Source organism: Dipodomys ordii, unplaced genomic scaffold (genome assembly GCF_000151885.1).
Source record: "Dipodomys ordii isolate 6190 unplaced genomic scaffold, Dord_2.0 Scaffold122, whole genome shotgun sequence".
NCBI classification, from domain to species: domain Eukaryota; kingdom Metazoa; phylum Chordata; class Mammalia; order Rodentia; family Heteromyidae; genus Dipodomys; species Dipodomys ordii.
In genome coordinates this window covers 3,890,067-3,904,459 of record NW_012267338.1, presented here as the reverse complement: position 1 = coordinate 3,904,459, position 14,393 = coordinate 3,890,067, and the positions used below count along the sequence as shown (strand labels likewise).

The 14,393-nt window shown below is 36.4% G+C and overlaps 1 protein-coding gene across 1 annotated transcript in view; it reads right to left on the bottom strand.

Moving 5' to 3' along the window:
- The window catches only part of Ccser1 (coiled-coil serine-rich protein 1), a 401,729-nt gene that overhangs the window by 270,212 nt on the left and 117,124 nt on the right, over positions 1-14,393 (bottom strand). Inside the window, exon 4 of the mRNA XM_013029707.1 lies at positions 8,546-8,639. Coding sequence (XP_012885161.1) covers positions 8,546-8,639 — 94 coding nt within the window. The remainder of the gene's footprint in view (positions 1-8,545; positions 8,640-14,393) is intronic.

The following is a 14,393-nucleotide window of genomic DNA, read 5'->3' as shown; positions in this document are numbered from 1 at the left end:
TAAAATAAAATTTTAAAAAAAGATATCCTCTGTTAGTTTCACGAGTATAAAATGTTGAGTAAAAATAATGTCATGCCATTAACAGAACTTTTTTCTAAGTATAGTGGAAGATAATAATGGATGGGGGCAAACTATGCACACATGTGCACATGGATTTGCATAAAAGATAAAGCAGGCCATGTAATGGACGTATGCAGGCTGAGAAATATGGACACATGGTGAAGACTATACTGAAGATACCACATTTTGCTTTTGTCATGAAAGCAAAGCAAAACAAAAGGAGGCAAAAACATTTAAGATCTTGGCCTGAGATGCTTCCATGACTTTACCCAAAATAACCTTCTTAAAACAAACTATCGGTGCCACGGTCCCTTTATTTCAAACCCCACATCTGGTTGTAGGGACTCTATACCCTTCGAAAATAGGATCCAAGTCCCTTGTTTCTGGCTGAGGAGGAGTCACAAACCTAGATCATAATCCTTCTTTAGCTTGTGCGGTGGTGTGTAGGTAGATGATCTCCAGAGTCAGCAAAGGTGTCATTCAGCTGCCTCTCGATCAACTGTCTTCACCAAGAATGGTTATTTGGCACAGAGAGAGGAGATGGAGAGAAAGGGGTACGGAGAGGGAGAGGGAAAGAGGAAGAGAGAGGGGGAGAGAGGAAAAGAGGGAGAGAGGGAGAGCGGGGGGGGGGAGCTAACATTCAACCCTTCTTATTGTAATCCCTGAGATAGCTGACAAGTGATTGTGACACTTCAAACAGTAAAGTGGATCTGGCCAGATTGTGCCTTTCATTAAAACAAGAACAACAGCGCATCCATGGGGGTGGGGAAGCAAATTATCCTTCGCTCTCCATCAGTAAGAAGACCTAAACGCTCCAAATCATAAATAATTGCTTATCTGTTAGTATTTCTTGATATTTCATTGTCCTTTTACCATACTATAACTACTCCAAATAGCTCATTTTCATCCTAGATGCCCCCTGCCACCGAAAGCAATCGTTTCTTCAGAAGAAGGGGACAGTAGACAGTGAATGCCCAGAGAATCCTTCAACCCCTGAGCTCAGCATCCTCAGCTCGCCTCTCCTACCAGAGGTGTTAGCCCCTTTCTGTAAGACCACCCTAAACCATCACCTTTAAGTCACATTCAGATTCTCTAGATCCTGCCTTGTGCTTTCCACAGAACTATGAGAATTCGACAGACTTGGCATTTCCTTCTGCTTTCAGGGAAGAATAAAGAGCTTTTCCATTGCACCTGATTCAATTTTACTATTAAAGTCTAATTATTCTATTCAAGGCTAATGAACAGAGGATTTGCAGGTGTGACTGTGGAATCGGAGCCAGAAGTGGAAGAGGGGAGGAAGTCAAGCAGAGGTGCAAGGCCACAAGTTAAAGCCCCAAGACAACACACACACACACACACACACACACACACACACACACACACACACACACGATCTCCTAATTACCTACGTGTTTTAGGTACTAATATTTTTTTCCTACTTAGGTGTAAGTTCCTTATTTCTCTCTCTGCTACGTGAGACACTGCAGAAAATTAATTTGATATGAGTGGTTATTTTTCTTGTTAGTGAACAATGTAAAAAGCCTAAAGATTCTGTTTCCTCAGAAGAAATACAAGCATTTGCTACACTAATTACTTGTCCATTTTGATAGTGACAGATGACAAGGCCAGTATTATTCAAGCGATTGTAGGGAGATGTCATCACATAATTGTCAGAGGCCATGAAATTTTATATTGAGACACAGATTTGCCTTCTAATTGCCCAAGAAAAGCCATGTGGACTGAGGGAATGCTTTTCCTTTGACTCCAGCCTCTAATGAACTTGGGCCACTGACTGCCCTTTTGTTTAGCACAAGAGAGTTTATGACAGCTCAATGTCCCAGTAGCAGGTTACAAGTAAATAGCATGACTTCATTAAAATTTTTGTCACTGAATATTAAATCAGGTCAGAATTTATAAACACTTTTCAACTCCAGTTGATTAGATTTTGAAAACTCTTCCCTCTAAAGCTTTCTTTGTACTAAAGCAATTCTCTTGAAGTCTAGCGAAGTCTGAAAGCAGAAATAGCCAGAGGTTCTTTTAAATCAGCTCATACAAATTATTTTCTCTAGTGGCGACTGATAATTAAAAGAACATGCACGAATTAATTGTGACGGTGCTTACTCAATGAAGTTAGTCCATTCCTTATTTAAGGTATCTCTCTACTATAAACTATGACTTTGAAGAAGACATTGAATTAATATTTACGCAGAGAAAAAAAAGCGAGGGCTTTCAGGTCTGGAATTCTCAACCTGTTAGGACATAATTCCATAACTGAAGTACACCCACTTAACATCCAGGGAACTGAACATTGAAAAGAACTGAACTATGTGTATGTTGCTATTTTCAACAAGTCTGAATCATGTAAAATCAGAATTAGAAACTAAGCATAAATTTATTAGTTAATTTTTCATTTAGTGAGTTGGTCAAGTAAAAACAGGAAGTAAATATAAATGATTATAATTTTCAAATATATTCTACAACTATAGGTTACTAGCAATTGTATAATCCTGGGTTTCAGTAATAAGATACTTAAACTTTCTTTTGCCTGGGTATAGCTTATTCTTGCTTTTACAAGAATGATGATTAATAAAATTTTACACAACTATCCTACATAGAACTATTTGTAAGAACATGGCAAAGACATATAGAAAAAAACTATATAATATATAATTATTTATAATATATTGTATATATTATATTAATTTTTACTTAAAAGTATATTATATATTACATAATATAGTATAGTAACATCGATATAATTATATACACTAATAATATACAATATACTAATATATTAATATAATATATAGACATATTAATATACCCTAATGTATTAACATAATATATACTAATATATTATAGAGAGCATATGAAAAATAGTTTAATGCATATTTGAATTTTTGCAATGTGGCATCCTAATAAAATGATATTTTCTAGATGGTTCCATTATGATGATCTGAGGGAAATTTACCATTTAATACATTTAGGAGTACATAACAGTTTCGCTCGACAGATTTTTTTTTCGGTGAATTTTATGAATCTCCACCCTCTTCATTCACAGAAACTAATTTTTTCATGTCAATCCAGAGCTATCACAATGCTATGTTAAAGCAGCGATACAGAATAACCTCATACCCTATCACAATACAGAAAAGCCTCCTCCCTGCTGCACTAAATGACCCCACACTGTTCTGCTTTATGACTTCTTCGACTTTTTGCCTTTTCCCTTACATTTTGGCTAATGGTCTTTATTTTTCACTGCAGTCGGCAAGACTACTTCAAACAACCTCTCTCTTTTCTTACAATGTTACTATGATTTTCAGTGACCTTGGGAACATGTATAAACCCTTCTATTAGAATTGGATGTAAAATTAGGTTGGAAGGAGTGAAAACAACTTGTGGTGTAATGTTAAGATCGGGGTTATTATTGGCTAAATATTTTTAACCATAGAATATATTCTTCCTGCACTATACTTTGAATATATTACCACCTACTTCAGAGAGTTGCTAGGATAATTTGGTGAGATAACATACTTGAAATATTTTCTAAACTATAAAGGTGAATACAAATGTTACAAGGTTACTATGGTTATTATCAGATCTCGCACGCCATCTAGTGGCAACCTGGCAGATAACAAGTTCCCCAAGCACTTTAAAGCAGAGATAAATGGAAAGATGGGTTACAGCTGATGATACTTCGCAACTGCATCTTTACCAGAAGAATGGCACCCACAGACCTATTACAAGAGAACATCTAGTGAATCTATTACAGCTGCTGTTTCCAGTACCTATCATTGAGAACCTGTATCTTGTAAATAGCTGACAAGGGTTACAAAAGTGTAATTTAAGTCCTGTTCCTGCCACTAACAAACTCTGTAAATTTAGATTACAGAATGATCTTTGGGGTCTCCATGTATTCATTTATAATGAAGAAGTGGTAATACTTAGTAAGAGAACTGTTTTAGAATTAAATGAGATGGGTCCAAAGTGCTTAAAAACCGTAGGTTAAAAATAAAGCCCCCACATATGACAACTACCTCTTTGGATCAATGCTTGACGACATCGCATAGATGCTTCCAAAAAAGAAATATAATTGTAGTTCATCTTCTTGGTTCAAGTCAAAGGCAAACATATATTAAATAATGCCCATACCTTTAGGAGCCAATTGGACACAAAAATATCAATGTTTATATGACTTTAAGGTTTTATATGAATGAGGTTTATTAGTGAAGATCAACATAAGGATTAAACTCAGAGCTTCTGAGTCACACAATTTTTGGTGGACTCTTTCTGAGCTATCTGCTGCCTTTAATGCGTTTACCAAACTCAAGCTCCAAACTACAAAGCTCTCAAATACAAAAGAGATGTGATTTTTTTTGAATTGCCATTGAGACTAAATAATGTTCTTTTACTGTTCTATTATTTTAATTTTAATGCCATAATTTCACAAACTGGCGAAAAAACAAACTTGAATGTATTTGGTATGGCATTTTCTTCTTAAAATTAGAGAAACTATTCTTTGAAATGTGCTCGAGATTTAAAGAAAGCTAGAATTATTAGGATCTTTTCTTTTTGTTGGACTGGGATTTGAACTCAGGGCTTTTCACATGCACTTGAACCACCCCTAATGTTTTTTTTTTCTTATTGATTCTCGGGCACATTACCATTTTTTATATCACATATAGATATATAGCACTATTTTTAAAAAACAGTGCTAGCACTAGTGCTAAAAGTAGTTCTGTGGCTCAATGTATTGGAGCCACAGCACCACTTTTTGGTGGTTTGTGTTTTTGAGGGTTTGGGTTGTGGTTTTGGTTTTGGAGTTGCTTATTGGAGATAAAAGTTTCATGGGGACTCTTCTGGTTGGGCCAGCTTCAAACCCACGATCCTCAGATCTCAGCCTCCTGAGTAACTAGGATTAGCAGAAGGAGTCACCAGCTCCCAGCTTCTGTTATGTTTTAATTATTTCTCCCAACATCTTAGGAAGTACCCATGGCATGGCCTCCATTGGCAATTGAAGAGAGGGAAGCTAAGGAAAATGTACTTGCTTGAGTACTTGTTCAAGTATGTGTGTGACCTTTTCACAGAGAGCATACGACCTTTCCACATCAGAGCGAAGGAAACCTATCCACACCCATTCTGACCCACACATTTTAGAGTTGGTAGAAACTTCCAGTTGATTTCTGTAATTCTTTTCCTGTGTACATGTTGTTACCCTCTTGGTATATCACCAGTCATATCAGCAAAACCACTGGGGTTACATCTCAGCTCTGCTGTGCTATTATCCACTAAAAATTAATAACAAAAATTACTTCCTTAATTAATAGGCACAGGAGTTCCAAACTCACCGAAGAATTTTTATAATGCTTGTTCATCAAATTTCCAATAATTTAGCAACTACCTAATTAATTCCTAATTGATATTTTTGGGCCATTACTTCCACATTTGTATCGGCATACACCAAGAGGTACTGCCCTAGGTGTTTTTAGATTTTAAAAAATGCCCCCCCCCCAATGAAAAAGCAACAGCAAATTTCCTCTCAGCTCTACAAGTGGCCATTATCTTCTTTCAAAGAATGCTAAATTAGTAAAACATATTTTCAATTCTGTAAATCAACTACAAGTTGGAAAGGTCAAGCATAACACAAAGTAATAACCCAACATTCCTTGAAAAGTTAGTGCTTCCAGTTCATAATTTTAAGGTATTGAAATAAAAAACTTCAGCTGGGCATTAGTGGCTCACACCAGTAATGCTAGCTACTCAGGAAATTTGAGATCTGAGAATTGAAGTTCAAAGCCCGCACAGACAGGAAAGTCTGCAACACTCTTATCTCAACTAACCAGCCAAAAGCTAGAAGTGGAGCTGTGGTTCAAGGGGTAGAATGCTAGTCTTGAGCAAAAAAAGCTCAGGGACAGTGCCCGAGACCTGAGTTCAACCCCTAGGACCAGCGCGCACGCACACACACAGACACACACAGACACACACACACACACACTTTTTTCTTCTTTTTCCAAAAACACCTGAGAGGAAGTAATTGAAATACAAAATGTCTACTTATTACACCTTTGTATTCTAACTTCAGATTATTCCGTGGGTTTTGATACTCAAAGTAATCTCCATGCTTTCAATCAGGTAATAGAAGATGTGGATACTTCTTCATTGTCTTTAAAGATTGCTTCCTATGCCATTAATACATTCCTATTAAATTGAAGGGTTGCCAATATTTTGCTATCACTTACTTTTAATGAATAGTAATATGGGCCGGGCACCGGTGGCTCACGATTATAATCCTAGCTACTTAGGAGGCTGAGATCTGAGGATCACAGTTCAAAGCCAGCCTGGGCAGGAACATCCATGAGACTCCATGTATCTCCAATACACCACTAGAAAATCGGAAGTGGCGCTGTGGCTCAAGCGGTAGAGTGCTCGCCTTGAGCTGAAGAGCACAGGGACAGTGCGCAGGCCCAGAGTTCAAGCCCCACGACGGAACAAAAAAAGGAAAACAGAGTATCCTATGAATAGTAATATGCACACATTATTTTCTATTTCAACAAAAGGATTACATATCTGGACATTGGGTTATTAGAATTCAAGGGGTACATGATTTTTCTTCTTTGGCCTTCAAAAGGTAAATTCTCACAAGGTGTAACTGGGTCACAACAAAGACACACGAATGAGAACTCGTAGAAGACATGTGCATACAAGTGAAGATTTAAAAAAAAACCTGCATTATTTAAAAGTATCAGTCAAAATAACTGCAGGAAGAATGTTCTGAGAGAATCTTATCCTAAGTTCACATTCAACTAAAAAGTTTCTTTTTTGCCATGAATCTAAAGCAGCATAGGAAAACAAGAACATCAATATTGCCTAATTGTCAATATGACATTATCTATGGTATAACAAATATGCTGACAGTTTCTGTTTGTCTCAGACATATACTAGTTATTGCAAATAAGGGAAACCATGGGACCTATGTTTCTTTGGGCCTGGCTCACTTCACTTAATAGAATTTTTTCCAAGTCTTTCCATTTCCTAACAAATGGGGCAATGTCATTCTTTCTGATGGAGCCATAGAATTCCATTGTGTATATATACCACATTTTCTTGATCCATTCATCTACTGAGGGGCATCTAGCTTGGTTCCATATCTCAGCTATGGTAAATAATGCTGCAATAAACATAGTTGTGTTGGTAGCTTTAGTGTGGTCTTGTTTGTTGATGTTAGGCAAAATGAACCCCAAGATAAAGCTTCAAATGTGTTTTTTTCTTTCTTGCGGTTGTTTCCAACGTATTTAAAAGACGATTTGTTGCTTTGTATGTCCCTCCCCCAGGGTATAAGCCCTGCTTTCACTCTATCTGATGTTGATATACTTTGTGGAGGGGAAGGGAAAAAACCAACTGTTTAAATAGGGGTACAGGTGGACCCATTACAACAATGAGATGTACAAGACCGTTATGTTGAAAAATGAACTTTACAACTTTGGTGGGGGGGATTGGGGGCGGCAGGCGGTGTGGGGATGTGGAGGTGGAGAAGAAAGAGATGGGAAGGGGAAACAAAGGAGGAGGCAACAAAACTTGATAAGAAATGTACACATTATCTTGCCCATGTAATTGTAACCCCTCTCTACGGTATTTTCACAATAATAATAAAAAATATGCTCCATGGAACAGAATCTATCATTGTTCTATATTAACTTACTAAATTACTATAGAAATTATCTAACAACCAAAAGTTCTCCTTTAATATCATTTCCCTGTAACTTAAAAATGACTGCATGGGTGGTATCATTAAAAATAAGAATATAAAATTTTACCTCTGCAGTTCGATATCTAAACTTAAATTGAAAGTTAAATTTTTATGGATGATGCTTAAGCAAATTTGGAATTCCAAGACGTGGCATTTTATGCAATAGCATAAATTAAAACTATTACAAATGAACTCGGTTCCTTTTCCAATTCACTCACCATGACTTTATAAATCGTATACTGTATCTGTGTGTCTCTCTATACCCATGTTTTTACTACTATTGATAACTACCAGGTTTCAGATCAATCTTACTCTACCAGCATTCACCTCTGTGATTAATTATTAGCTAGGAGATAAGATTTGGAATATTAAACTGCCAAATACTTTCCTTGTATTAGGGAAAAATAAGAATATAACTATTTTTTCTTGCCCTAATGAGAAAATACTTACCTTTCACATTGCGAAAGGTTTCATCTGAATGTTCCTTCTTCGAAAATAATATTTTAAAGCATTTTTTTCTTTTACAATTATCTTCTAGATGGCTTTACATTTCTGGGATCTATTTTAAAATCACTGAAGGCATCAGTCTCAGGAATCACACTGTACCTCACACGGTTCTTGCGTGTGTAATACAAAACACTGAAGACATGGATGTCAGCCTCCACCATCCTGAGCTCACCAGTGAGAGCTAACGGAGTCGCATCACCGCGTGCGGCCCTGGTGTCCTTCCTCACTTACCAGAAGGGCGAAGATGCTGCTCCTCCAAAAATTCTAAATCGAGCATCAGGTCATCTTCATCCAGCTCGCACGACCCCAAGTTATTTAACACATCCTGAGGAAAAAGAAAAAAGCAGCCATTAAAAACAAAAGCACCAAAAAAAAAAAAACTGAGAAAAAGCATTTCTATATATGCACAAGCCATGAAGCCTAAAGAATGCAAAAGGAATATGTCATGAACGGATATTATAAATCATTTGACTCTCGTGATCACTAAAATTATCAGTCCAATAAATCCTTCCAAGAATTCCTCTAAAATCTCGCTTTCCAGTCCACAATTTGATTGGTATCAATTAATTGTATTTTTTTCATTTCACCTATCAATATGAGTCCAATGTGAATTAATCAGACTTTCCCAACACTCTCCCTCCTCTCCCTTTTCTTAACTTTCCCATTTGTCTTTTTAACAGATTTTGTCTATTCTAACTTCTAATATATAACCTGTAATATGATATATGTATATCGTATATATCATATCTCATATGTCATATGTAACATGAGATATATCTCATATTACAGGGTATATTAACCTATGATCATGTATATGTATATATGTATGCTCATAATATATAGAAGCATATATCCTACATAGGAGCAGGTATAGATAAAGGTATTATGATATAGGAAAATATTTCTATGTCTTAGAAATACACGTTTATTTTAGTCAATGCATGTCTATTTTAGTGAAAGCTTAAATAGCCATGAAAAAGGTTATTTAAAAGACACACAAAAGACTTCAATTTTCAAATACATCATGGTCTATCAATGAAATGTTAGTCTCTGTTTTTACAGCTTATATTACAAATTGAGCAAACTTATGATGCATTTAGGCAGCTGTTTCTCAAACTTTGTTTACAACTCCATGACACATTAACTTAAAATACATTTGAAAGTGGAGAACTAGTTACAATATCTTAGTTATTTGCTTTAGAGAAAGAGAAAAAAGAAAAATATGTTGAAAGAGGAATGAAGTCCTGAACATAGGTAGATGGTGGATGTATTAAGAAAAGGAAGAAATTACCTTTGAAGACTGAAAATCAAATGACCTAAGTAACCAAATTATCATTTAAAGAAAAACAACCTCAAAGTTAAATGATGCAATACTTCAGATAACCTTAAAAGTCTCTATCATACTCTCAAATGGACACTAAAACCCCTTCCTTCTTAGAATTAAAAGAACAGAGCTATGTCTAAACAAAAAGCTCTCAGTTTAACAGACAGACTTAAGCCTTATTAAAATTATAGAACAAGTGTGAACTAGGACTAAAACAAAACATTTGGGAAAGTAGCAGAAAGCTTCTTTCTAAAACTTCTTTCTCCCTAAATATGGCCAATCATTAAAATGCTAATGAAAAATGGCTGTTTATTGGAAGCTGTGTCTTATACTATGATTAGGCTAGTCCAGGCAAAGTGAGTTGTTCACCTACATATATAAAAAAGGTGTTATAAAATATAGGCAAAAAAGGATACATTATCATACCAAGAAATGCAAAATGATAAAATTACAAAATGATCAATATGATAACAGCAAAGGTAATTGCAACTAAATATGAAAAGGAGGAGTTTCTAAAAGGGAGTTTTTTTTTAAATCAAGTACTATATTTTGAATGTTTACCTCACAGAATCTAAATGAAAGACTATTCATCTAAAAGTTAAAAATAATTTGCCCATGTATGGCAAAAATAGAAAAATCACACATGTTACTCTAAAACTCTACAAATGTAACTATCACCCCTCTGTATATCACCTTAACAATAAAATAAAACAGATGGGCAAAGAAATAACATAAAATAAAAATAAAAAAGAAAGGGGTGGATTGATCAAGATGGCATGGAACTCAAGCTGGCATAATGAATTAAAATCCCTTTTACAACTACTTAAAGATAGCAAAAGTAAAATAGTTAAAATTAAAGAAATAAAATGTCATAGAATAAACAATAATGGACATGTGACAAAGAAAAAAAGAAAAGTGTCGAAATCATTTAAGGTAAATTGATACATGACATTGGGAAGTTTCATTGCGCATTGGAAACAATTTCTTAGACAAAATTCCAACTAGAATGTGAAGGTCACTGAAAATATCTGATCCAACCTTTTGGCATAGAAGATTTATGTAGGTATTTTAAGACATACAAAGTTTAACCTGCAAAGCTAATTACTAACTAATTTGTAAGATAAGTAAATTGGATATTAAGCCAAATATAAATATTAAGAATTCTCTAAGTAGGCATTTGAAAAAAAATCTTGTAGTAATACTTATTACTCGTGTAATCATTAATCTCCCAAGTGATTTGATATCAGAAGTTGTTGAAAATAAATGAAATAATTACTGATGAAATAATTCATATATTGTTTTAGCTCTAGGGACATACTAATGAATATAAGAAGCATGATTTCTTTGCTCATAAACCTTGGAGGTAACTGCATTTTAGTAAAGAAACTAATTGCTCTTTAAAATAAAGGATTATTATTTATGTCCGCCTCTTGTTTTTGATTAGTGAGAGCCAATCCTCCAGAGCCTCGTTTTTTTGTAGTGAAATAATAAAATTGATTTTTGAAAACAACAAAGTTGAAAGAAAGCTCTGAACACACCCGTGAGCTTCAACCATTCCATGAGGCCTGTTCTAATGTAAGTCACCATGCTGCTTTATCTTTTTCTGCAAATTAGATGGTCATTTAGAAGCCTGCCAAAAATAAAGGAAAATGAGACACGTCACTATACAGGATAGCATTGCTTTCAAGGCAATAAAGAATTCTATTATGCATTATTAAATTATCATTGCTCATTAACTGTTGCATTTCTCTACTGTCATAGCTTAGTCAATCGATTGTCTGTAATCAGGTCTAGAAGATAAAGGACAAGATGTGGCATGCTGGACCTTCACAGTTGCTTATGAAATATTCAATGGACACTATAATTACTCTGCCTTAATTCTACAAGTAAAATCCAGCCACACTGGGTAGAGTATTGGAAGATTCATATTCTAAGTTTCTATTCAGGTCCCAATACATTATCCTCATGGGTGAAATACACATCAAATGAATGGGTGAAAATAAACATAGAATCATGCCAAGGAAAGAAGCTAGTGTTTGACTCACTGTCCATACGTAGATTTTACTGGGACCACCTTACAAAGGCATGACTGAAGACAGCATGCATAGCAGATCTCAGCATCCATGGTGACTCCATTACTTCCTATAGTAAGATGGCCAGGTGTGAGCCGCTCCGATCTTCCGGCTTCCCTCATTCTGATCAAGACACATCTATCAAGTGTGACGCATGCCCTCCCCGGAACTAAGGGCAAAGCCAGTCCTCTTTCAAAAGACCCAAGTTTGTCCCCGTGTGTGTGCTGTTTCCACTGGGAGATAATCAAGGATATTTGTGCCTCAATGTAATAGAAAAAAAAAAGTTGTCTCCTTTTCTTATTTGTGACTTTGCCAGAGCTGACAGACAGTGGTGCAGGCCAGAGAAGGGTGGGTGTCCACAATGTAGAATAGCTTCTAGGTATGAGAAGACTAAGGGTGGACACATGTATCACTGACACTCATTAGACACGAGGTTGGAGATGAACTACACAATTTGTGGGGGGAAGGGGTTCAGGAGGGAAAATCTGGGAGAAGAGGAGGGAAGAGGTGACAGTGCTCAAAGTCATTACCTGACTTACGTAACTATAACCACACCGGACACCACCTTTACAATAGCAATGTTTTTGGGGGGCTGGGAAGGTGGCTCAGTGGTAGAGCGCTTGCCTTGCATGCATGAGGCCCTGGGTTCGATTCCTCAGTACCACATAAGCAGAAAAAGCTGTAAGTGGCCCTGTGGCTCAAGTGGTAGAGCACTAGCCTTGAGTTGAAGAGCTGAGGGACAGCGCCCAGGCCCAGAGTACAGGCTCCACGATGGACCCCTCCACCCCAAAAAAAACATATTTTTTCTAACTCACTGGGAAGTGGCACATTCATATTCATTTTTAGAAAATAACCCTGTCCACACAGTCTGGAGGCACTGTAAGGAAAATGCTTTCTATGCAGATCCTAGCTGGCATTGTTTTACATGTTTTATTTTCAATCATTCTGTGTATTTATTTTTTCTGGTCCTAGGGATTGAACTCAGTGCCTGGGCACTGTCCCTGAACCTCTTTGTGCTCAAGGCTAGTGCTCTGCCTCTTGAGCCACAACACCACTTTCAACTTTTTCTGAGTAGTTAATTGTAGATAAGAGTCTCATGGACTTTCCTGCCCAGGCTGGCTTTGAACTGCAATCCTCAGATCTCAGCCTCCTGAGTAGTTTAGGATTACAGGTATGAGTCATCAGTGCCCGGTTCTGTGTTTCTTTTTAAATTTACTTTTTAAAGAATCTTTAAGCAATTGTACAACAGAGTTAGCAAAGCAGTCCATGAATACAATGCATCTTGATCAATGTCACCCCTTCCACATTCTCACCCATCCCTCCTTTCACTCTTCTTAGCTCTGGAGGGTACACATTGGTTTCTTGGCTTCATTCTCTTCCTCTTCTCCTCTTCATTTGTCTACCACTTGCCCTTTAGCCCCAGCCCCACTCCCTTTCCAAGGTGTTGATTTTGTTGACCTTTGACTTTGTTTTATGGTTCTCAAAGTTTAGAGTTAAGGAAAACAATAGAGCTTGCCACAGGAGATAGCGGAACAAATATCTGAACGCGTATTTGCGGAAGAATAAAACGCTCCCCATTAAGCATTGCTTTACATACATACATGTATGCACGCATGGATATGTGCCCTTTGATGAACTTAAAGGAAAATCAGACACGAAAACAGCATCTTGCTAGATGTTTGAATGTACGTGAACATGAATAATTTTGAAATTGGCACAAGGGTGCTTCTATTTTTATTCATTTCTATGTACCCTAAACAAGTAGACTGTCCTGTACAGGGAAAGTAAATTTGATCACAGTATCTCTTGATATTCTCTTTTCCCCATCAATTATTCTTTTTGCATAGAAATGATACTTCACTATCCTATTTGATAATTATTTTAATCTAACCTTTCAGATTTCACTTGACATTTCTATCCATTTCCCCAGTGGCAAATTTAACCACGTTTCTCATTTACACATCTATTAAGATTAAACTAACCTTTTGTTTCTTTCATATAGAATTCTTTATTGGCTGTGGTCAATATTAATTTGTTCACCTGTGACCTTATACTACAGTTCATATGTATTACTTATTTGGAAAGCAAAATATGACATATTCTCTTCCCTTTACATCTCCCCAAAGCCTAGAACAGTCTTATAAGTTGATGCCATTGATATTTATTTATTAATAATTTACTGTTTAGGTATTAAGGAATTATATAGGCTTGAAATTTGCAACCTAAGTATCAGCTACAGATTAATGAACACTATGGTTCATGAACTTAAACCATTTTTTACTTTTTCACTGTATGTAGCTATAGCAGTATCTCGGCGATCAGCACCATCTTATGCTGGTTCTAAGCCCCAATTCCCTGTCACATCTGCATGCAGTGGGTGGCTCACATCATTATATGAGCTATCAATACCTGTGTTATACAGGACAGTAAACATGCCTGACCATCAAAGCAAACAGAGAATGAATCATGAAAGCTGTTCCCTATACAAATAGGGAAAGCATTGACTTACCTCACTGCTAGGAATCGATAATGGCAGGGGTAATCACTAGACACTGTGTTGAAAATGAAGTGTACAACTTGTGGGTGGGGACAGGAGGAAAAAACTGGGAGAGAGTGAGGGAAGGGCTGACATTATCCAAATGAAGTATTCTCATTACCTGACTGATGTAACTGCAGCCCCTCT